The sequence below is a fragment of the Macaca mulatta genome, chromosome 6, assembly GCF_049350105.2.
Source record: "Macaca mulatta isolate MMU2019108-1 chromosome 6, T2T-MMU8v2.0, whole genome shotgun sequence".
Taxonomy (NCBI): Eukaryota; Metazoa; Chordata; class Mammalia; order Primates; family Cercopithecidae; genus Macaca; species Macaca mulatta.
This window is the reverse complement of record NC_133411.1, coordinates 42,791,781-42,817,226: the sequence shown is the minus strand read 5'-3', so window position 1 is coordinate 42,817,226 and position 25,446 is coordinate 42,791,781. Positions and strand designations below refer to the sequence as shown.

Below are 25,446 nucleotides of genomic sequence, written 5' to 3'. Positions count from 1 at the left end.
TTAACAGTTACTTGCATGTCCTTCAGGACCAGGATAGCTATCCTCTTATAATTACTCTTAGACACTTCAAAGCATCTTCTTCTGTTTCCTGTAATTCTTTACCCAACAGCATTTATAAACTTTTTTGCTATCATTCATGTGCTTTCACCTCCCAAAAATTCCCTTTCTCTCTCCCTCTTTCTTCATTCCTTTCTTTGTTCAAATCATTATTAATCATGAATTGACCTTTGACCAAAAGTGTTAGACTTAACAAAAGGGAGGTAGTTTTTAAAAACTGGTTGCAATAGTAACAAATGCCATCCATGGTCAACACTCATTTATTTTCTGGCATCAACACTGTTCCACAAGTAATTGCTGATTAGGGAGTTGGCATTTATTTTCACCAAAATATCATAGTTACAGTTGACATTTTTCCACTACTGATTTTTCTTTTGTCCTGGGTCGTATTTTTCCTTTTTTTTTTTTTTTTTTTTTTGAGACAGAGTCTCGCTTTGTTACCCAGGCTGGAAGTGCAGTGGTGTGATCTTGGCTCACTGCAAGCTCCGCCTCCTGGGTTCATGCCATTCTCCTGCCTCAGCCTCCCAAGTAGCTGGGACTACAGGCGCCTGCCACCATGCCCTGCTAATTTTTTTTTTTTGTATTTTTAGTAGAGACGGGGGTTTCACCGTATTAGCCAGGATGGTCTCGATCTTCTGACCTTGTGATCCGCCCACCTCAGCCTCCCAAAGTGCTGGGATTACAGGCGTGAGCCACCGCACCTGGCCTTGTCTTTCCTTTATATAACTTGTGAGGTTATTTTTGTTTTGTGCCATATAATAATTATTGTGATGGAAATTATCATTGTCCTTTTTCTTCCCACTCTGACAGGCTGTGTTTGATGTGGACAAGAAAAAAGGGCTGACTCTGATTGAGCTCTGGGAAGGGCTGACAGTAGATGACATACAGAAGAGTACCGGGTGTGATTTTGCAGTAAGTATTTCTGTGAACAAATCCAGCCACTTGTCTTATATTATAGGCTTGATTAATGGGTGTTTACAGGACATGAACCATTAATTTGTGATCATTTTTGGAGTTGACCTTTGCAGTGAACAGGAGTAGAAGGAAGGGTGCCTCTAGATGAGAGCAGGTAGGAACAGAGCTATGCTCTAGCTCACGGGCCAAGGTTTGGCTTAGGACTCAGAAGCAGGAGGGGGACTCACCACCAGGAGCTGCTAGAAACAAGGTTGAGCTTGAACTCTAAGTTACTTTATGTTTTGAAGGCCCTTGTATTCCTCTGTTCTTTGGTTATATGGCAGCTGTGGTTGAACTTGATTAACTGAAAAATGTGAGCCACATACAGAGAAATGATACTTCCTTATTTTTAAACCCATCTATGACTTATGACTTTCTCTAAATTCTATGCCATATTTCATCTGTTGAAAATATTAAAATGTTGGGCCTCTGACATCACCAGGTTAATCATCACAAGACAGACATGCCCTATCTTTGAAGATAAGTACATAAAACACTCAGACTTACAAAGCAGATAAATATGTCAGGGGAGTATCCATTTAAGAAATCTCCAAATCCCTTTTTAAAATAGAATATTACTGAAATATAAATAATTGCTCTTTAATATAAGTGCTTATTCATAAATCAATCACCTAGCTAATGGCATTGAAAGCATGGCTCAGTCTATTTGAAGTTAACCAAAAGTAAAACTAAAATGTCTCTGAAGAAATGAAGGAAAGTGTATTAGTCCATTCTCACAGAGCTAATAAAGACAACCTAAGACTGGGTAGTTTATAGAGAAAAAGAGGTTTGATGGACTTATAGGTCCACATGGCTGGGGAGGCCTCACAATCATGGCGGAAGGTGAAGGAGGAGCAAAGGCACATCTTACGTGGCAGCAAGCAAGAGAGTGTGTGCAGGGAAACTGCCTTTTATAAAACTGTCAGATCAAAGACTTATTCACTATCACAAGAACAGCATTGGAAGAACCCACCACCTGATTCAATTACCTCCCACCAGGTCCCTCCCATGACACATGGGTATTATGGGAGCTCCAAATCAAGATGAGATTTGGGTGGAGACATGACCAAACCATATCAGAAAGGGATATTATTCTCATACCTATTTAAGAACCAACCTAATTAAAATGAAATATATTTATAATGAGAAGAAAATATGTTAATGTTACAGCTACGCATCTTGGAGAAACTAATGTAACAAAAGTTATTTGAGAAGTCATATGTATATTTTATGTGTGTCTTTCTTGTGTACTACATGCTTTGCTTGTACCTATCAGTGCATAACACATTTTTTTTTTTTTTTTGAGACAGAGTCTTGCTCTGTTGCCCAGGCTGGAGTGCAGTGGCGCAATCTCGGCTCACTGCAAGCTTCACCTCCCGAGTTCATGCCATTCTCCTGCCTCAGTCTCCCCATCACCTAGGACTACAGGTGCACGCCACCATGCCCAGCTAATTTTTTGTATTTTTAGTAGAGATGGGGTTTCACTGTGGTCTCGATCTCCTGACCTTGTGATCCACCCGCCTTGGCCTCCCAAAGTGCTGGGATTACAGGTGTGAGCCACCGCGCCCAGCCTACACATTTCTTTAAAAACAATTTGTGTTTCATAGTTCATTATCCATATAATAACTGTTTCTGGTACTCTACCAAGGTCTTTGTCTATTAACCTTTTTTGAATGTCCCTTTGGAAAAACAAGTCTCCCAGTAATACCTTGCATGCAAAGCACATCTTTAATTAGCTTTTCAGTAACCTCAAGGGGAGGGATATGCTTACACTTTAACTATTTAGGATTTCTTACTCCAGTGAGAAAAGCAAACAGTCTGTAATCAGCTATTCTTTATTTTTTTTCTATGTGGAAGAATTAACCTTTTCATCAGATAACATTTTCAAGATACATAGAATGTTCAGTTTTTTAGCAAAAGAGAATGTACAAAGGAAGACCCTGGTTATATAGTTCTTTTTTTATTCGTATGGGTAAATAAGGAATGAAAATACGGGTTTTTACTGTTCTTGCTTTGTTTTTCCAATGAAAGGTGCTGTTCCAATGAAAAGTATCTCTGTAGACCCTCTCTATTTCAGTGCCATCTCTTCTTTTCACAGGGATATGTAATCTTGTTTTCTCCAAATTAGGATGTTGAGATGCAATGTTAATTTGTATGTCAGTATTATCCTGAGAATGAAAAGGTATGGTATCAATGGAACCATCCAGAGGACTAGCTTTTGAGCATCTGACAATCAATGGCATCTCTTTAGACTGTGACAGATGAAATCACATATAACAGGTTGTTTCTCTGTAAAGCTAGAGCTGGAGTGCCCTAATTAATAAAATGTTCTACTTAATACCTGGATTATCAATAAGGATACATTTAATTACAAAAGTACATTGAAGATAGTATTTCTTTTTTGATAATTCAGAAGACATTCTATGTCCTAATTCAGAAAATATTCCCTGTGGTTATCACTGCATAGCTAGCATTGTACTCCATATGTGACTATGTACTAGTTGCTAAAGTTCTGTTTGAGAAAAGTCCCTAGAACTCAGCCTTCAACTGGCAGTGAACATTCTAGAAGGGAATGATTGGCCAATGTTGCCACATAAAGTAAAAAAGGTAAAATCCTAGTGCAAAACAATTTTAAAATGTGTTGGTAAAAGTCCTGTATCCCTAAGGATATGGATAAGTGAATGGGCAAAGCCTACATAATGTGGATATTAGCTGATTGGATATTAGCTGTGAATTCTTTGAAACTGGGAATTCCAAAGTAAAAGACTAAATGTGACAGCATCAGATAATAGGACGTGACAAAATTTTGGTTTTAGGATATCAAAAAAAGAATGATAATGAAGTATTTGGGCACTGTTAAAAAAATGATTACTAAGACTTTTTCATATATATCAGTGTTATTAGCCATAATAAAAAAAATGGAAAAAAATATTATTTCTATCACATGAAACAGCTTCTGTTTCTTTTTTTATTATACTTTAAGTTCTAGGGTATATGTGCACAAGGTGCAGGTTTGTTACACATATATACATGTGCCATGTTGGTGTGCTGCATCCATTGACTTGTCATTTACATTAGGTATATCTCCTAATGCTGTCCTTCCCCTCTCCCCCCTCCCCACAATAGGCCCCAGTGTGTGATGTTCCCCTTCCTGTGTCCAAGTGATCTTATTGTTCAGTTCCCACCAATGAGTGAGAACATACGGTGTTTGGTTTTCTGTTCTTGTGATAGGTTGCTGAGAATGATGGTTTCCAGCTGCATCCATGTCGCTACAAAGGACACAAACTCATCCTTTTTGATGGCTGCATAGTATTCCATGGTGTATATGTGCCACATTTTCTTAATCCAGTCTGTCACTGATGGACATTTGGGTTGATTCCAAGTCTTTGCTATTGTGAATAGTGCTGCAATAAACATACGTATGTGTATGTGTCTTTATAGCAGCATGATTTATAAGCCTTTGGGTGTATACCCAGTAATGGGATGGCTGGGTCAAATGGTATTTCTAGTTCTAGATCCTTGAGGAATCGCTACACTGTTTTCCACAATGGTTGAACTAGTTTACAATCCCACCAACAGTGTAAAAGTGTTCCTATTTCTCCACATCCTTTCCAGTACCTGTTGTTTCCTGATTTTTTAATGATTGCCATTCTAACTGGTGTGAGATGGTATCTCATTGTGGTTTTGATTTGCATTTCTCTGATGGCGAGTGATGATGAGCACTTCTTCATGTGCCTGTTGGCTGCATAAATGTCTTCTTTTAAGAAGTGTCTGTTCATATCTTTTGCCCACTTTTTGATGGGGTGGTTTTTTTCTCGTAAATTTGTTTGCGTTCTTTGTAGGTTCTGGATATTAGCCCTTTGTCAGATGAGTAGATTGCAAAAATGTTCTCCCATTCTGTAGGTTGCCTGTTCACTCTGATGGTAGTTTCTTTTGCTGTGAAGAAGCTCTTTAGTTTAATTAGATCCCATTTGTCAATTTTGGCTTTTGTTGCCCTTGCTTTTGGTGTTTTAGACATGAAGTCCTTGCCCATGCCTATGTCCTGAATGGTATTGCCTAGGTTTTCTTCTAGCGTTTTTATGGTATTAGGTCTAACATTTAAGTCTCTAATCCATCTTGAATTAATTTTCATATAAGGAATAAGGAAAGGATCCAGTGTCAGCTTTCTACTTACGGCTAACCAATTTTCCCAGCACCATTTATTAAATAGGGAATCCTTTCCCCATTTCTTGTTTCTCTCAGGTTTGTCAAAGATCAGATGGCTGTAGATGTATGGTATTATTTCTGAGGGCTCTGTTCTGTTCCATTGGTCTATATCTCTGTTTTGGACCAGTACCGTGCTGTTTTGGTTACTGTAGCCTTGTGGTATAGTTTGAAGTCAGGTAGCGTGATGCCTCCAGCTTTGTTCTTTTGGCTTAGGATTGTCTTGGCAATGCGGGCTCTTTTTTGGTTCCATATGAACTTTAAAGCAATTTTTTTCCAATTCTGTGAAGAAAGTCATTGGGAGCTTAATGGGGATGGCATTGAATCTATAAATTACCTCGGGCAGTTGGCCATTTTCACAATATTGATTCTTCCTGTCCATGACCATGGTATGTTCTTCCATTTTTTTGTGTCCTCTTTTATTTCACTGAGCAGTGGTTTGTAGTTCTCCTTGAAGAGGTTCTTTACATCCCTTGTAAGTTGGATTCCTAGGTATTTTATTCCCTTTGAAGCAATTGGGAATGGGAGTTCATTCATGATTTGGCTCTCTGTTTGTCAGTAATTGGTGTATAAGAATGCTTGTGATTTTTGCACATTGATTTTGTATCCTGAGACTTTGCTGAAGTTGCTTATGAACTTAAGGAGATTTTGGGCTGAGACGATGGGGTTTTCTAAATAAACAATCATATCATCTGCAAACAGGGACAGTTTGACTTCTTCTTTTCCTAACTGAATACCCTTTATTTCTTTCTCTTGCCTCATTGCCCTCACCGGAACTTCCAACACTATGTTGAATAGGAGTGGTGAGAGAGGGCATCCCTGTCTTGTGCCAGTCTTCAAAGGGAATTTTTCTAGTTTTTGCCCATTCTGTATGATATTGGCTGTGGGTTTGCCATAAAAACCTCTTATTATTTTGAGATACGTTCCATCAATACCAAATTTATTGAGAGTTTTTAGCATGAAGAGCTATTGAATTTTGTCAAAGGCCTTTTCTGCATCTATTGAGATAATCATGTGGTTTTTGTCTTTGGTTCTGTTTATATGCTGGATTACATTTATTGATTTGTGTATGTTGAACCAGCCTTGCATCCCAGGGATGAAGCCCACTCGATCATGGTGGATAAGCTTTTTTGATGTGCTGCTGGATCCGATTTGCCAGTATTTTACTGAGGATTTTTGCATCGATGTTCATCAGGGATATTGGTCTAAAATTCTTTTTTTGTTGTGTCTCTGCCAGGCTTTGGTATCAGGATGATGTTGGCCTCATAAAATGAGTTAGGGAGGATTCCCTCTTTTTCTATTGATTGGAATAGTTTCAGAAGGAATGGTACCAGCTCCTCCTTGTACCTCTGGTAGAATTCAGCTGTGAATCCATCTGGTCCTGGACTTTTTTTCGTTGGTAGGCTATTAATTATTGCCTCAATTTCAGAGCCTACTATGGTCTATTCAGGGATTCAGCTTCTTCCTGGTTTAGTCTTGGGAGAGTGTAAGTGTCCAGGAAATTATCCATTTCTTCTAGATTTTCTAGTTTATTTGCGTAGAGGTCTTTATAGTATTCTCTGATGGTAGTTTGTATTTCTGTGGGGTTGGTGGTGATATTCTCTTTATTATTTTTTATTGTGTCTATTTGATTCTTCTCTCTTTTCTTCTTTATTAGTCTTGCTAGCGGTCTATCAATTTTGTTGATCTTTTCAAAAAACCAACTCCTGGATTCATTAATTTTTTGGAGAGTTTTTTGTGTCTCTATCTCCTTCAGTTCTGCTCTGATCTTAGTTATTTCTTGCCTTCTGCTAGCTTTTGAATGTGTTTGCTGTTGCTTCTCTAGTTCTTTTAATTGTGATGTTAGAGTGTCAATTTTAGATCTTTCCAGCTTTCTCTTGTGGGCGTTTAGTGCTATAAATTTCCCTCTACACACTGCTTTAAATGTGTCCCAGAGATTCTGGTATGTTGTATCTTTGTTCTCATTGGTTTCAAAGAACATCTTTATTTCTGCCTTCATTTCATTGTGTGCCCAGTAGTCATTCAGGAGCAGGTTGTTCAGTTTCCATGCAGTTGAGCAGTTTTGATTGAGTTTCTTAGTCCTGAGTTCTAGTTTGATTGCACTGTGGTCTGAGAGACAGTTTGTTATAATTTCTGTTCTTGTACATTTGCTGAGGAGTGCTTTACTTCCAACTATGTGGTCAATTTTGGAATAAGTGTGATGTGGTGCTGAGAAGAATGTATATTCTGTTGATTTGGGGTGGAGAGTTCTGTAGATGTCTATTAGGTCTGCTTGCTGCAGAGATGAGTTCAATTCCTGGATATCCTTGTTAACTTTCTGTCTTGTTGATCTGTCTAATGTTGACAGTGGGGTGTTGAAGTCTCCCATTATTATTGTATGGGAGTCTAAGTCTCTTTGTAAGTCTCTAAGGACTTGTTTTATGAATCTGGGTGCTCCTGTATTGGGTGCATATATATTTAGGAGAGTTAGCTCTTCCTGTTGAATTGATCCCTTTACCATTATGTAATGGCCTTCTTTATCTCTTTTGATCTTTGATGGTTTAAAGTCTGTTTTATCAGAGACTAGTATTGCAACCCCTGCTTTTTTTTTTTTTTTTCCATTTGCTTGGTAGATCTTCCTCTATCCCTTTATTTTGAGCCTATGTATGTCTCTGCCTGTGAGATGGGTCTCCTGAATACAGCAAACTGATGGGTCTTGACTCTTTATCCAATGTGCCAGTCTGTATCTTTTAATTGGAGCATTTAGTCCATTTACATTTAAGGTTAATATTGTTATGTGTGAATTTGATCCTGTCATTATGATATTAGCTGCTTATTTTCCTCCTTAGTTGATGCAGTTTCTTCCTAGCATCAATGAACTTTACATTTTGGCATGTTTTTGCAATGGCTGGTACCGGTTGTTCCTTTCCATGTTTAGTGCTTCCTTCAGGATCTCTTGTAGGGCAGGCCTGGTGGTGACAGAATCTCTAAGCATTTGCTTGTCTGTAAAGGATTTTATTTTTCCTTCACTTATGAAAATTAGTTTGGCTGGATATGAAATTCTGGGTTGAAAATTCTTTTCTTTAAGAATGTTAAATATTGACCCCCACTCTCTTCTGGCTTGTAGAGTTTCTGCCGAGAGATCTGCTGTTAGTGTGATGGACTTCCCTTTGTGGGTAACCCGACCTTTCTCTCTGGCTGCCGTTTAAATTTTTTCCCTCATTTCAACTTTGGTGAATCTGACAATTATGTGTCTTGGAGTTGCTCTTCTAGAGGAGTATCTTTGTGATGTCTCTGTATTTCCTGAATTTGAATGTTGACCTGCCTTAGTAGGTTGGGGAAGTTCTCCTGGATGATATCCTGCAGAGTGTTTTCCAACTTGGTTCCATTTTCCCCATCACTTTCAGGAACACCAGTCAGACGTAGATTTGGTCTTTTCACATAATCCCATATTTCTTGGAGGCTTTTTTCATTTCTTTTTACTCTTTTTTCTCTATACTTCTCTTCTCGCTTCATTTCACTCATTTGATCTTCAATCACTGGTATCGTTTCTTCCAGTTGATCGAGTCGGTTACTGAAGCTTGTGCATTTGTCACGTAGTTCTCGTGTCATGGTTTTCATCTCTAGCAGTTCTTTTAAGGTCTTCTCTGCATTGATTATTCTAGTTATCCATTCTTCCATTCTTTTTTCAAGCTTTTTAGTTTCTTTGCGCTGGTTACGTAGTTCCTCCTTTAGCTCTGAGAAGTTTGATCGACTGAAGCCTTCTTCTCTCAACTTGTCAAAGTCATCCTCCGTCCAGCTTTGTTCTGTTGCTGGCGATGAGCTGAGTTCCTTTGGAGGGGGAGATGCGCTCTGATTTTTTGAATTTCCAGCTTTTCTGCACTGCTTTTTCCCCATCTTTGTGGTTTTATCTGCATTTGGTCTTTGATGATGGTGACGTACTGATGGGGTTTTGCTGTGGGTGTCCTTTCTGTTTGTTAGTTTTTGTTCTAACAGTCAGGACCCTCAGCTCCAGGTCTGTTGGAGTTTGCTTGAGGTCCACTCCAGACCCTGTTTGCTGGGGTATCAGCAGCAGAGGCTGCAGAAGATAGAATATTGCTGAACAGCGAGTGTTGCTGTCTGATTCTTGCTCTGGAAGCTTCATCTCAGGGGTGTACCCAGCCGTGTGAGGTGTGAGATGTCAGTCTGCACCTAGTGGGGCATGTCTCCCAGTTAGGCTACTCAGGGGTCAGGGACCCACTTCAGCAGGCAGTCTGTCCATTCTCCGATCTCAACTTCCGTGCTGGGAGAACCACTGCTCTCTTCAAAGCTGTCAGACAGGGACATTTACATCTGCAGAGGTTTCTGCTGCTTTTTGTTTAGCTATGCCCTGTCCCCAGAGGTGGAGTCTACAGAGGTAGGCAGGCCTCCTTGAGCTGTGGTGGGCTCCACCCAATTTGAGCTTCCCAGTGGCTTTGTTTACCTACTTAAGCCTCAGCAGTGGTGGGCGCTCCTCTCCCAGCCTTGCTGCTGCCTTGCGGTTAGATCTCAGACCTAGCAATGAGGGAGGCTCCGTGGGTGTGGGCCCCTCTGGGCCAGGTGTGGTATATAATCTCCTGGAGTGCCATTTGCTAAGACCGTTGGTAAAGTGCAGTATTAGGGTGGGAGTTACATGATTTTCCAGGTGTTGTGTGTCTCAATTTCCCTTTGCTAGGTAAAGGAATTCCCTTCCCCCTTGCGTTTCCCGGGTGAGGCGATGCCTCACCCTGCTTCAGCTCTCACTGGTCGGGCTGCACCCACAAACCAGCATCAACTGTCCAACGTGCCCCAGTGAGATGAACCCGGTACCTCAGTTGAAAATACAGAAATCACCCATCTTCTGTGTCACTCACGCTGGGAGCTGGAGGCTGGAGGTGTTCCTATTCGGCCATCTTGGGCAACCCCCTAAAACAGCTTCTTTAAAAAATCTGTAATGACTGCCACAGTTTTGTTCATGATTTTGTATCAATTGAAAGTTGGAGTTTTCCATCGGAGGGCAGTATCTTGAAGGTCATCATATATCTGGAACTTGGTAGAGGCTGTGGAAATTTTGTTGTAGAAATGCAAATATTGATTATATTTCTGGAACCTTCAGCACATACCCAAAATGAGATTCTAGTCAGGAGCTGTTTACAGATAGAGAAGCCAGCCATATGATTCCTCTCCCTCAAAATGTGGATGCTATGAAGATAGGGACTTTGCTGTTTCTTGGGGATTGAGTGCTGAATCGCTTGAGAGAAGGGAGCTGAGCAGGTAGAGGTAAAAGTATTACTATTATACAGGCTAGAGTGAGGGATGTGGCCTCAGTGTACAGCCACAGCAGGCTTCCCAAGTGTGAACCCCACAAATACAGAGGCTTTGGCTTCCAAGTATAGGCAACACCAGAGAAACCCAGGCCACCTACACAAGGGGAGCCTTCATTGCTAAGCTTCCATCCACATGGCTGAGAGCAAAACAGAGCATTGCTTTCTAGGTGAAGACCTCAATGAAGAGTAAGAGTCAGGCTAAGTTTCACATGTTAAGGTTCCTCTGCCCAAATAATCATTTAACTACATCAATAAGGGACACACCAGAGACCAGGGTAGTTACACGAATAGACAGGTGTCCTTCTGCATGGAATGGAATATGAGAAGTGGGGAATAAAGGCTCCCCTGTCCCCAGCGCTATTGGTAGAGCCGTGTACATATGTTCATGCTCTGCAAATGCTCGTGATGCTCTTCAGTAATGCTTTCCTATTTTTAAATAACTGTGGTAAAAACTTTAAAAAAATTTACCATCTTAACCATTTTTAAGTGTACAATTCAGTAATATTAAGTGTATTCACATTGTTATACAACAGATCTCTAGCACTTTTATAACTTGCATCTCTGAAACTATTCATTAAACACTTAATTCCACAGCCTTTGGCAACCACTTTTGTTGCTTTCTGTTTCTATCATTTTGACTGTTCTAAATACCTCATATGCATGGAATCATAAGTATTTGCCCTTTTGTGACTGGCTTGTTTTGCTTAGCATAATGTATTCAGGGTTCATCTGTGTTGTAGCATCTATGACAGGATTTTCTTCTTTTTAAGGCTGTATAATATTTCTTTGTGCATATATACCACACTTTCATTACCCACTCATCTGTTGGTAGACATTTGGGCTGCTTCCACCTCTTGGCTACTGTGAATCGTGCTGCAAAGAACATGGATGTGCAAATATCTTTTTGAGATTCTGCTTTGAAATTTTTTAGATATATAATTCAGAATTTGGATTGCTGGATCATATGATAATTCTATTATTAATTTTTTGTGGAACTGCCATACTGTTTTTCACAATGGTTGCCCCGTTTTACATTCCCACTATTGGTGCACAGGGGTTCTAATTTCTCCATATCTTTGCCAACAGTTATCTTCTGTTTAATAGTGGCCATCGTAATGGGTATGAGGTGATATCTCATTGTGGTTTTGATTTGCATTTCTCTGGTGATGTTGTCAAAGTTTCTCATATATTCTGGATGCTAATTTCTTATCAGATATGACTTTTGAATATTCTTTTCCATTCCATAGGTTTGTTTTTCACTGTTTTCTTTGGCACATGGAAGTTTTTAAGTTCGATATAGTCTTCTGTCTTTTATGCTACTAGGGCCCAACATTTTTACAACTAAGGAATCCTTTGGCTTATTTTTCTCCCATTGTCCTCAGATTTTGAAAGAAGTCTGTCTCCCAAATATTTAAAGAGTCAAAATGATGTCATATTAAAGCTGTGACAAGTTAATGAATATGTTAAATTTCTTCATTTTTTTGGCTATACTTACAGCATTCAGTATGCCAATTAGTTGGTGGGCCAAAGAATTAGGTTGATGTGAAAGTAATTGTGGTTTAATAAATGGTTTTGCCATTGAAAATATCAACTTTCAATTGGTTATTTGGGTTGTTTCTTTTCTGATGAATGCTTAAGCTATGTAAAATAGGTGTTTTTATAAACCATGTGTCTGTGGACCTCTTTTGAAACAATATTTCTTTGATTTTATCTTTTTAACTTAAAAAATTAAAGTGTAATCCATATTTAAAGATTATGTGGTAGAATAAACTTCCAGACGTCACTAGTCATACACCCAATGTATGTTCCATATTGAGCTGTAAAATGTGGATAAAATAGAACTAATTTATAGTTCTTGCTCCCAAGAGCCTTGGCCTTATTCTCCAGGCAGGAATATACCCGAACAAACTAGTGGCAAAACAAACAAACAAACAAAAACTAGTAAAAGCATTGCTTGTTAATATGTTTGCAGTGGAATCTGAAAGAGGCCAGCTGCAGACATTCCTTGCCAAATTGAATAAATTTATACTTTCAGTATCTACTATGAACTGGCATTCTACCAGAGTTAAGCAATATACTTTTGGGATATTAATGCACTGGGAAGACAAATCATTGGCTTATCTTCTATACCTAAATCATGTCACCTTATGCTTAGCCTGTAGATCACGTTGGCAGAATAAGCTCCTTTGGCTTGCATGAATTTACAGTGTTGATGAGACTGGGAGAACAGAATGAGAAATGGTGATTTAGTAGATGTTTTTCATTAAAAAGCAAGCAAAGCCAGTCTATATAAAGTGTTACTTTTGATGTCATTTTTGACATTGAGAAAGTAAATGACATTAAGAGCTCAAAATAGGGCTGACATAACAAGGAAAAGGATCAGATGTTTAGTTAAAAAAATTAATGTGTCCAGTTTCTTTTTCAAGGAAGTGCTATGAAGCATCTATAGAAAATAATTTGTAGTAAAAAAAAGTTTCGCTAAATTGGGCTAGGCATGGTGGCTCATGCCTGTAATCCCAGCACTTTGGGAGGCCAAGGCAGGTGGATCACCTGAGGTCAGGAGTTCAAGACCAGCCTTACCAACATGGAGAAACCCCGTCTCTACTAAAAATACAAAAACTAGCTGGGCATGGTGGTGCCTGCCTGTAATCCCAGCTACTTGGGAGGCTAAGGCAGGAATATCGCTTGAACCCGGGAGGTGGCAGTTGCGGTGAGCCAAGATCATGCCATTGCACTGCGGCCTGGGCAACAAGAGCGAAACTCCATCTCAAAAAAAAAAAAAAAAGAGAAAAAAAAATAAGGTTTCACTAAGTTATTTCCACAGATGCTCTGTTGTTTAAAAAAAAAGAAAGAAAATGAACTGTGAGACATACTTATCTAAATACTAAATGTTATTCTTAGTAGAGTTGAAGATCTGTGCATATGTGTGATATTACTTTTTGTCTACTTATTCTGTTTGTCTCTATGTCTACTCTTAGAAATAAGTCATAATGTGTTCTCATTTACCCTAAGCTATATACCAAATCTTGCTGAACTTTTTTATTCTTATTTATTCTTATTTATTCTTTTAGTAGACCTTTTTGCCATTCTGGTTTAGTACTTTAGGAGAAAAATGGAAGAGAGGACATTAACTCTTGATACCATAAAGAGTTAATTGTGAAGAGCTAATGCAGACATTATTTATAGATGGACTAAAACTGTTTAACCTAATGAAAGCCAAATGATTGCCTGTTCTTTCAGTTTTTAATACTGGTTTAACTATCAGGAACCTCCCTTCTAGTTCTTTGAAACTTAATTATCTACTTATTCATTCATTTGTTCATTTATCAATTTAAGAAAATATTGTTTATTCTGGAAGGTAAAATGCTAATTGGGCTCATTTCAGTTGCCACATCTTTGAGAATTTCACAAAGCACCCAAGTTTTGGTATTTCCTTCTTTCCATGAGGACTGTTACTAACTAGAACCCAATCAGTATTTGCCATGTTGAATTAAGGAATCTGAACCTGGTACCACACTTTGAAAAATCTGTCACAGTTAAACTGACCACTTATATTTATGGTTCTCCTGCAACCAGCTCTACCTTAAATATACATACATTGTCACTTTTCTCTGCTTGAAGATTTGCAGGAAAGCATTGACTATTTTATACACTGAACATAATTATAATCAACATTTGATTGTTTTAATGCTCTAACTTCCATATTTTAATAACTTTGAATCCTCTTATTGCCTTTGTATCATTTCTGTTCTGATTATGAAATTTCCAATAAGATTTATCATTGATCATACGTCTCTTCATTAATATGTATTTAGGTAATTGAAAGACTACATAAAGCATCTTTCAACAATATTATGAATTGGCTGGATCTCTTTTGAGGTTTTGGAGACTTGGGGTTTGTACTGTGTCTTAAACGAAGTCTCAGAGGCATCAGTCTCAGAGATCAGTGATTGATCTGACAGGGGGCTTGGTTATTGGGATCCTTTGTTTTCCTCTGCTCCTTTTCCACCTGCTCCTTGTTGCTAGCCTTGTTCATCCTTAATTTAGGAGCTAATACAAGAAGGTTGAGAACTACGAAATACCCAAAATGTAAACAGAACTATTCCGTCTCAGTGTTTCAGGGTGGAAAATCATATGGAAACTCCAGGGAATGTCTATGGCAAGGCTGCTTGTTTCCTACATGATTGAAATTTGGAAAGTAAAAGGACAGAGATTTATATCATGCAGTTTTTCATAATTTGATTTTTTTTCCTCTTTTACCAGGTTTCACCAAAACTCATGCCAATGCAGCAGATCGCAAATTGAAACGTGAATATTTGTACCAGGCTGCGTGGTTTTCATTTTAAACACATAGGATTTAATTGAAAGGACACCAGTAATCATAATTGTGTATTTAACAGGTGGTTTTTGATTAGTTTTCTTCTAGGGTTTCAGACTTTATGCATCCATACAAACTGTTCTCTAGGCATGCTGTGACATTTTAATAAAAAGCAAAAGGAGCATTTATAATTATCTCATTTGTTAAGTACTGAGAAAGTTGTCTTTATAATAGGTAATTTATTGAATGCATTTTCACTGAATATGGTATGTATGCTAAATTATATGAACCTTTCCCCAAGAAGGGTCCTAGAAATTGATGTGGCTTTCCTCTTAACTATTATTAATCCTGAAAGAAAGATAACACATGTGATTTTGTGGTTAGGAGAGTTGCTGTCATGATTGTGTTTTCTTCAACCTCCTCTGACTTTTCTTTTGGGGCTTCAGATTTTATGATTACATCTTCTAGAGCATCCCCCTTCTTCCCATACTGCTTTTAAACAAATGCCCAAGAAGGCAAGCAGGAGTGCGGGAGAGCAGGGAGAAATAATTAGTTCAAACCAACTATCTATCTGTGCTTTTCAAAGACTAAGGCATATTATAGGAATAGGAACAGAAGAAACTGATTCTTCTGTTTTCTCATTTTAAAACAGTCCAGTATTCCTTTGTATTTTCAAGGGTCCTTGAGAATATTTCTGTTATTGAGACCCTGTGGGCTACTTGTACTGTACCTCCTCTCAAGCCAAGAAGGGCTGCAGGATAATTTACCATGAATCCTTAGTAGCAGTGACAGCAGAGTTAAAAAATAAAAGGTGCTTCACTTTCAGGCTCTCGTTTTGGTTCAGAAAAGATTTTAAATATTGAATGACACTTCTACAGAACCACGGTTTTTCTTCTGCCAAGGCTACTTCCTTTAACAAAGTCTTTTTAATTCAGCCTTGTCCAACTAAGGAAAATAATGATGGACAAGTCTAGGGATTTGAAGTCAGTGAACTTTTAGTGTTAGGGAATAAACATGGTGGGTAGATCAGGTTTGAAAAAAACTTCTTTAGAGGTATTCTCAATACCAGACAGGGGCCCATGGGAATGACTTCAGAAGCATCCCAGATAATAGATGGGTAAGAAGGCTAGACACCCTGAAGAACAAGTGAGACAGCTGGCCTCTGGACAGAGGTAGGCATAGTACGGTACAATATATCATTCCTCTGGTCCTAAATATAGGAATTTATTCATGTTTTTAGGTGATGGTGGTCATTGAAACTCACATGTCTTCAGGTGTAGCTACAATTGTGTAATGTACAATATTAGAGAAAAGACAGGCTTTTAATAAGTAACACACACCGTATATAAAATAGCCTTTCTGGCTGGCCACATGGTGAAATGCATACCTTCCCAGTACTGGGGGGAAAAAATGATCTTTCTTAGAATGTGCAAGTTTCATGAGAGTAATATATTGATATGATTTTGAAAAGAATTGTTGATAGTTACATCTTCAAACTTGCTTATCATTCCAGTATGCGTCTTTAAGATATTGTGATTCTAAGTAGATGACTTTATATTCTTGATTAAAGAGTGCTATACGTGTTAAGAAATGCATTACTGAATGTAATAAATATTCCAAAGTGATATAGATCAGTGTGACTGTCCTTTATTTCACTTGGGAATGGCATTGCTAAATGTGGGAATAATGCAACAGATTGTCAGGATAGCTAACAATGAAGTCAGCACACATCACCACTTCTAGTCAAGTTGTTGCTTTTCTTTTTATCTTACCAGAGAAAAGATATTGTTCTTCTAGAAAGATCAAATGAACATTGAGTTTCACAACTTGCTCCTTGTCAGAGCCTGCTATGTTTGTAAAAATCATTTATCCAAGGCTTTATGGGTGAATCCTTGTTTGCTTTTTGTGTAACATTTCCCTTTACTGTACACGTTAGTTGCCTAGTGCTGTGAGTTTATTTCCATTTTGAACTGGCTCTAGTGCTAGTCTGCTCAGCATCTGTGTGGTAACAAAGGGATGGGGACGTCCCCAGGATTTGCTACTTCTGGTAGCTCTCGTCAGTCGACAGTGGTTATACCCAGGGTTGTGTATATGACCAAGGATGTCCCAGTTTATTTCTCCAGCATTTAAAAACAGATGAGAAGTCATCTTTCTTACTCCTCTTGGATTATGAAGCCATAAGAATGTGAATCTGACACCAGTACCCCATTTCTCTGCTACACACATGCACACACCTAGCTGAGCTCCAGCTGGAGAGAAAGAAAGCGATACACAAAACACGGAGCTGTACAGGAAGCGTGTCAGTCGGGGCATTCTGGTGGTATTTGGATAGATGGTTCTGGAAGTGCCTAAGGCCAACTTCCTTCCAGCCATGCCTGGATAGAGTTTATAAATCTCCTTTTTGCTTGAGCAGACTTTTTGTTACCTGTAAGCACAGTGAAATCATACAGCTTTTGTAATTCTTTTTCGCCACGGTGTCTCACTCTGTCACGTAGGTTGGAGTGCAGTGGCACAATCACGGCTCACTGCAGCCTTGGCCTCCTGGGCTCAAGTGATTCTTCCACTTTAGCTTCCTGAGTACCTGGGACTATAGGTGTGCACTACTACACTTGACTAATTTATTTTTTGTAGAAACAGAGTGTCACTATGCTACCCAGGCTTGCCTGGAACTCCTGGTCTCAAGTGATCCTCCTGCCTGAGTCGCCCATAGTGCTGGGAATACAGGCATGACCCAACATGCATGTCATAATTCTTGAGTTCTGAGAGGGACCTGGTCTCCTAGAGAAGTTACGCAGAATATGAGCAAAACTGCTTGCACCTGGTCCCAGAGAACACAAGAGCATTTCTGGGTATTTACAGTGAGTAGGGAAGTTATGGGTAGAGGTTCATTCTCTTCCAATCTCAGTGTATTCAGCACAAGTTTGGGATGTTATTTCAATGGAAGTATAAGCAAAGATTTAATCATTAGGTGGGTTTCTTTGGCACTAACTTCCTCCCTTTTCTCAGGGTGTGATCTTGAGTTTCTTAAGCTTATTTTCAGATCCTCCATCTTTAAAATAGGGGAGAATACGCTGTTTTCCACTGTGGTTCTATAAGATGTAATTAAAATATCTGGCTATAAAACTGACATCTTTTAAAAATGCTGTGCCGTCATATTACTTTGGTGACAGAATTGTTTATTGTTCCTTTCCTTTTATTTAATGTCTACACTGCCTTCCCACTGAAGACAATACTGAATATCAAAGTGGATTTAAGTATAAATACCAATAAGTATTTGTGATCTGAGTGCGCATCTATGTGACATATTTGAAGATCCTGCCTCCATAAAGTTAGACACATCTGTGTAAAATCATCCAAACGCCCCTTGTGGATCACACGGCAGCTTCCATGAGCATGATGCCTACACCACTCCAGATAACTAATTGGTAACTCCTTTGTCTATGGGAAACAAATGTGTTTGATTGTGGTCATTATCACCTCTCATAGGGAGCCACTCTGGATGGTCCAGTGGGAAAGGGCCTCAGGAAACTCTACCCTGACTCTTGGATGGCCGACAGTGTGTATGTTGGAAACACCCTTATTTCTGCTGACAAACTACAGGATCCCAAATGCCCAACACAGCCATTTTTTTTGTTTTTGGCTCACTCCTAAGCACCAGGTATTCTATCTCTTGCCCTTTAAAGTTTTTAAGAGGGAATCAGACAGTTCCAGAAGCTGGCATATAAACCCTTGATGTTCCCTTGGAAGACCCTCTGTTGATGTGGGGATAGAAGGTAGCTTCTCCCATTTTGCATTCTTGGGGTTGGAGTACTCAACTCTCTAATCTGTTTCTGTAATTGCTCTGTTAATATTTATTGAATCAATTTGCTAGTTGAAAACATGGGTCATAGTACACCAGACTTAGAGGAGTTCCCTCAGCTAAATAATTAGGTAAGACCTTAGGAAGAGATAAGAAAAACAAGAGGTGGAATATGGAGGGCATAACACAGGAATAAAGAGACCTGCAGTGGTCATATGTTTAACACTTCATAATTTATAAAGCACCCACAATATGCTAGCTAGCTTATTTGATTCTCATAATAACCTGCCAGGGAGACATTATTACCTCCATTAAAATTAACTTGATTAGTTGGAGAAAAGTAATGTCTGTCAGTTCTTTAATCACATTAGCTTTTCAGGGCTAATGTTGGATTTTGTCAAGGTAGTTAATGAGATGTGAATTAAATTCCCTGAATAGAACTAGATTTGTGGCTCTTTGGTAAGCTATAAAACAGAATCCAAATTCTCTAAACCTAATGGAACAAATATTCAAATTTTGTTCCCTCTGCCCTCACAGTTCTTATACACAACCCAGTTTATAAGGAAATGTAGTTGTCAAGTAAAAAGGATGATGCCACCCACCAGGCAAAATGTCCCTGTGGAAGACTTGTAATTACCAGATGTGCTTACATGAAAGGTTCTATGTAGGTAAGCATGCTCACCTGGCATCAACCAGAGGGACTGAGAGACTTTGCTTTATCTTTGTGGCTGAGCATCTTTCTGAAATTGTTGCTTTGCAATTAACCTTTACCCATGTTCAAAGTCAGAGTTGTACTTCAGACTAATTCAGTTGAGCCCCAGAAATAAAGCTGAGATTGTTACCAGACTGAACATGGATTACCTGCTTGACACAGCAAAGCCAAATACTGATATTGGGGTATGCAGCAAGAAAAGTGAGGTATTATTGCAGGGCAGCAAGCAAGGAGAATTAGGCAGCTCATGCTTAAGACCCAAACTTTTCAATGACTTACATGTAAGGGTTTTTAAAGACTAGACGACAGCGGTTACAGGTGAAGTCATAAGTCAATACATGGAGGCTGTATATTGGTGTAGCCTAAAAAGGCAGGACATCTTGAAGCAGGGCCCATAGGTCATAGATGGAATCAAAGATTTTCTGATTTGCAATTGGTTAAGCTTTGATTAAAAACTTGGGGTCAGTAGAAAAAAAGTGTTAAGCTCTGTCCTGTGGGCATGACTTCCTCCAGGCCCCTCAGGAAGAAATTCAGAATGAAGAACATTGGTCAGAGTTCAGCCCTCAGTTCCCTAATATCTGAGGTCTGTGTGCCAGCAAAGAGCATTTTCCATTTGTTGGGGATCTGGGTTTCTGAAAAACAACTCAGGGACATAAATTAAGATGTTCTCTTGATTTTCTATAGGGAACCAAATATTTCATCGCTCTCACTTCTTTGGCTGTTTTAAGCTATAGTTACCTTTTTGCTTAACAGGTTGCTTATAAGGCTAGCTACTTCTCAAGGATAGCTAGTTGCCTGGGATTTTCCTCGAAGGGACTCTAGGTTTTCTTTTATTTCTATGTTCTGTGGGCCCATCAGGCCTCAAAGAGGGGTCCCTGCTCCATCTCAATATTTGCATCCTCAAAGTAAATGTTACAGGTGACATAGAGGAATACTCAGTGAGATCTAATGTTTCCTCCAACAGGAAAAACAGGATCCGTGGAAAGAGGAAAACTGGTCATGGCACTGGAGCCCGTGGAGTGGGTCGGAGTTGGGTTTGGAGTGAGAAAGCATTAGGGTTCAGCAAGACACACTTTATATGAAACATTTGTTATTGTATTTTCTTTAAATGTTAAGACAGCATCAATTTTTAAATGCACTATGATTTTGTTTGCTTTCTTATCACTTAGAAATTTTATTGTGTAGATACTAAGATTTTTTTAGACTTCTCCTCAGTCCCAGGTGAGTTCACCAATTACTTCCTGCCCAAGAGTCATTAATGGATGCCTTGTGCAGCTGATAGGCATTGCAAGCAGTTAATGACCCAAGAAAATTGACCAGTCTTGAAATCTGTGCATTTGAAATCCAGGAGTTTTTAGAGACAGGAGGAGTCAAGCGGTCAAAGAGACAGGGTCAGGGTGAGGATCAGGTCAGGAGAAGGGTGGAGGTGTGGGGAGCTGGTGCCTGCCTCAGCTGCCCCTCTGGAACAGTAGGGCAACCAGAGGCCAAGGGCACCAAGACAATTGTAGTGTGCCACCATTTGTGAGATGCATCTCAAAAAAATCAGAGGTGATAAAATGTGGAAAATTGTTTATCTTTGCTAAAATCAGTGAATTGCAGGGAGTCCTCTCAGGCCTTTCTGAATTGACATAATGTTTAAGAATATTTTAAAGCAACATCTTGTCATTACATTCTATAATATACAGCACTGATTGCATAGGAAATGATCCCTAAGGACCTCTTTCACAAATAAGAGTTGGTAATTATATTAGTGTGTATGTAAATAAATGCATAAAAATGGTTCCTCCAGCAATCCAAGTGTTCATTGTGGAAACTTTCCATCATGATTTGCCTTCCAGGTTTGTCTCTGTGTCCTCCTAACCTTTTCTCCTCACTCCCATCTTTTCCATACACACAGTTTCTATCTCAGGTATATAAAAGTTTTGCCTGTAATCCCAGCACTTTGGGAGGCCAAGGTAGGTGGATCACCTGAGGTCAGGAGTTCGAGACTAGCCTTACCAACATGGCAAAACCCCGTCTCTACTAAAAATACAAAATTATCTGGGCGTGCTTCATGCCTGTAATCCCAGCTACTTGGGAGGCTAACGCAGGAGAATCAATTGAACCTGGGAGGTAGAGGTTGCAGTGAGCTGAGATCATGCCATTGCACTCAAGCCTGGGCAAAAGGAGTGAAACTCCATATCAAAAAAAAAGAAAAGTTTATCTGTGAAAAATTTTAAATATTGAGGTGGGTGCAGTGGTGCATGCTTATAATCTTAGCACTTTGGGAGGCCGAGGCAGGTGGATAGCTTGAGCTCAGGAGTTTGAAACCAGCTTGGGCAAGACATGGTGAAACCCCATCTCTACCAAAAATACAAAAAAAAAAAAAAATCAGCTGGGCATGGTGACACACACCTGTACTCTCAGCTACTTTGGGGGTTGAGGTGGGAAGATGGCTTGAGCCCAGGAGGTCAAGGCCACAGTGAGCTGAGATCACACCACTGCAGTCCAGCATGGGTGACAAAGTGAGACCCTGTCTCAAAAAAAGAAAGAGAAAAACTTTTAATGTTGTAATTAAAGATATTTAACATGGTATAGATACTTAGATATATAAAGAAAGTATAGAAGGCCAGTGCATCTGAGGAGGTACTTCTATTAAGTCAGTAGTATGAAACTCCATATGAGATTGTTGAAGTGAACAATGCCATTTAGGATGAATGTGATCAAATTGGACAAGGCACAGGAAGACAAATAATTAAAAAGTATACAACTATGGGGAAAGAATAAAATGCCATGGAATATTTAACTTGCAGAAGAGAAGTTAAAAGAGTGATTTAACAAGAATTTAGAGAACTGCTGTTTATAGCTAAAGAATGCCCAGGTCCAAAGGGAAAGAAGAAGAAGAGTGTGTGGAATTTAATTAAACACTAAGCAGCATTTCATGACAATGAGATTTTAAGAAACAGGAATTAAATGACCTATTCATTCATTTATGTTAAATTTTATTGCATATATTTAAGGTATACACCATGATGTTCATTTATTTACTGGTAGGAATTGAGGGGGAGAGAGAAAGGGAGAGAGAGGAGAGGTGTTGGGTAGTCTAATTTGAAGACAGTTCTGGAATCTAGCGTTCCTAAAATCTGGTATTCAAGGAAATTTCTACTGGCTTTATAGTCTGAATTCTCTTTGTAAATGTATTAATTCTTTCATTATCCAAAAAAATCTATTTGTATATGCTTGGCAAATAATAGATGCTCAATAACTTTTTAGTGAAAGAGTGAGTAAAGAGAATATGAACTAATAATTCAGTGGCACAGAATCATATTTAGACAAAATTCAGTTTGTCTTTTAAAATTTCTAACTCCAAATAATAACAGCAAACAAGCACAACTGGCCCAGAGATACCAGGGATAGTTAAGGTCTCTCTCTGTCACTGTTTCTTTTCCCCCTTCCTTTCTTTTTTCCTTCCTTACTTCCTTTTAAAAGATGTATTGAGCAGTCTTATCAGTCAGAGTCCAATCAGGAGACAGAAAGTACATGGTGAGTTGAATAGGGAAAGTTTAAAATAAAGAATGGTTAACTATAACAGGAAATTGGAGGAATGCATAATTGACTATTAAGAAGTAAAGCAAATTCTAAGCAACATTAGAATAACAGCTATAAGGAGCAACTACTACACTTAGGGTTGAAATACAGCATCCAAGGAACAGGCCTCCAAGGCTGAGATCCAGACCTTGCTCAAAAGTGTGTGGCTGTGGCTCACTGGATGGCAGAGAAGTCAACATGATTCTATGCTAACAGAACTTTCTCGAAATCTGCTTCTGGGGTGCAACAGGAAGCTGTCACAGAGGTGGAACCATGCTTCTCCTGGTGCCACAAAGCCACCTAGGGAAGCTGTTAACAGGGAGGTGTCTCATCTGGGGCATTCTACTGCACAGACACCTGAGAGAATGCTGGGGGATGTAGCTGGCTGCTGGGCCCCATTGCCTGCCACATACTGCAGGAGCCAGGAATGGGAAAAGCCAATTTTGCTGTGATTGTTGGGTACTGGGGAAGCTATGTGTGCTGCAGGATCCTGGAAAGAGAAGCACACCAGAACTAGGAGGATAAAGCTCTTCCTCTTCCCGTGTCTCTCCAGCACCTTCTATTCACAAAGCTTAATATAGTGTCAGTTGGCAAAGAAGTCATATTTGCAGGCTTCATCTGTATTATCTTGGACAAAGCAATGAAGGGTGGATTTGGAGCCAGAGGTCAGCAAGTTGCTAACTGACATAAGTGCCTGCTATGAGCCAGCAGTGTACTAGATGCTAGGGATATGGCAATAAGAAAGCGTATTGTCTCACCCTCATGGAGCTTAGAGTCTAGTGGAGAGAAATAGCTCTTAATCACATAATCACACTTAAGAGTTAACTTATAATTGTGTTGAGTTTTCTTTTTATGAAGAAAAAGGATGAGTGCCATGAGAGGTCATTTTAAAGGGTCTTGAAGTTATATTAATATTTCTTACTTGCCTCTGTTCAGCACATCCTTACATTTGCCACAGGTTGTTCAATAAAATGTGTAAGCGTGTGTAAAAAGAAGCTAAAGTGACTCTTGACAATAAAAGCCAACCAATCAAAAAAAAAAAAAAAGCCCTCAAAACAATATGGAGATCAACTAACTTATCATCTCTGAAAAATTACAAAAAGAATTCAGCCACAAGGCAGAACTCTGGTAAGAAGTGGTTAGAGGACAAAAATCAAACATCACTTATGCTTGATTTGAGAAAATCTCAACTTTAAAGTTTCAGTGAAATAATAGAGTTATTAAAAGGATGTGAAATAGAATGCTTCTGGCCCAGGGTGAAAGCCATACCACTCAGTGGCTATTGTAGTCATTTGATTATAGATGTTTTATCGTGGAAGGGTATTACATAGATACAATCTGTACTGAAGGGGTCAATTGAAATACTCTGGTGACTCAGGAAATGCAGCAATGAGAATGCTGCTAACCAAACTGAGCCAGCTGTGTTTTTCAGAGAAGAAGCAATTGTGAAATGACCTCATTGTCATCTGTAATATCATGGAGAAGCAGAAATGTTCCAAGGACATCTGAGCCGGTGTTAAAGCCGAACATGTTTATAAAAATCAACTCTGGCATAAACATAAAACTACTTTATATGATTAGAAGGAAAAAATGAAAACATACCTGTTCTATACATGGAATACATCCATTTGTTTATTTCATATGAGTATCCAATTAATAAGGAATTTTTTTTTTCATTTAACAAGACCATAACACAAAACGATCTATCAGTCTACCAATATGTATACAACCTGTAAATCTAGTCCAGAAAAAGAGCAATTATATTTTTAAAAATTACTAAAAGAGTCTAAGAAATTCATCTGCCAAATAGGTCATAGTTTTTAAGCACTAATTTAAAAAATAAAAATAGAAAGCATTTTGAAACTTTGCTCCGCAACCAACTTATGTCCCTTAATCTTGGGAATCTTATGACTTGACCTTGTCAGGAAAAGTATTAATTTCTGGGTGAAATGATATGACATGAGGATTTGCTTTAAAATGCTCTGTCAAGTAATGATGATAATGACAATTATAGAAAAATCAATGAAATAATATTGGCAAAATTTGGGTAAAGCTGGGGGTGACAGGTACATGAAAGTTAATTATACTGTTTTCTTTGCTGTATGTTTGAAATTTGTCATATTAGAAGAGTTTTCCTAGGAAAGGTATAAATGCAATATCCATTATAGCATATTTATGATAATTACAGTTTTGAATAAGAAAACTTAGTGATGATTCCCTGGGGTTAGGATTAGAAATTTAGTCAAGAGGAACTACAATCTCATTGGAAGAGAGAAGATGAGGATGGACTTTTTAAAAATCAAGTTCACTTTTATTATTTCAATCACTAATAATGCAAACCCCAGGAGAATGAAAATAAGTACAAAAAGCATGAAAAAAACAACATTATTAGCTATCAGGGAAATGCAACTTAAAGCCATAATAAGATACTTCCACACACCTGACAGAATAACTAAAATAAAAACAGTGACAACACCAAATACTGGTAAGGATATGGAGACGCTAAATCTCTCACACATTTCTGGGGGAATGT

At 38.7% G+C, this 25,446-nt stretch overlaps 1 protein-coding gene across 2 annotated transcripts in view; it reads left to right on the top strand.

Moving 5' to 3' along the window:
- The window catches only part of OXCT1 (3-oxoacid CoA-transferase 1), a 149,898-nt gene extending 128,760 nt beyond the window's left edge, over positions 1-21,138 (top strand). The window contains exons 16-18 of one of the 2 annotated variants that reach the window (XM_015139915.3): positions 868-969; positions 18,322-18,493; positions 20,311-21,138. In XM_015139915.3, coding sequence (XP_014995401.1) covers positions 868-969; positions 18,322-18,486 — 267 coding nt within the window. In that variant the 3' untranslated portion in view covers positions 18,487-18,493; positions 20,311-21,138. 2 annotated transcript variants of the gene reach the window in all.
- The last annotated feature ends 4,308 nt before the right edge of the window (positions 21,139-25,446 follow it).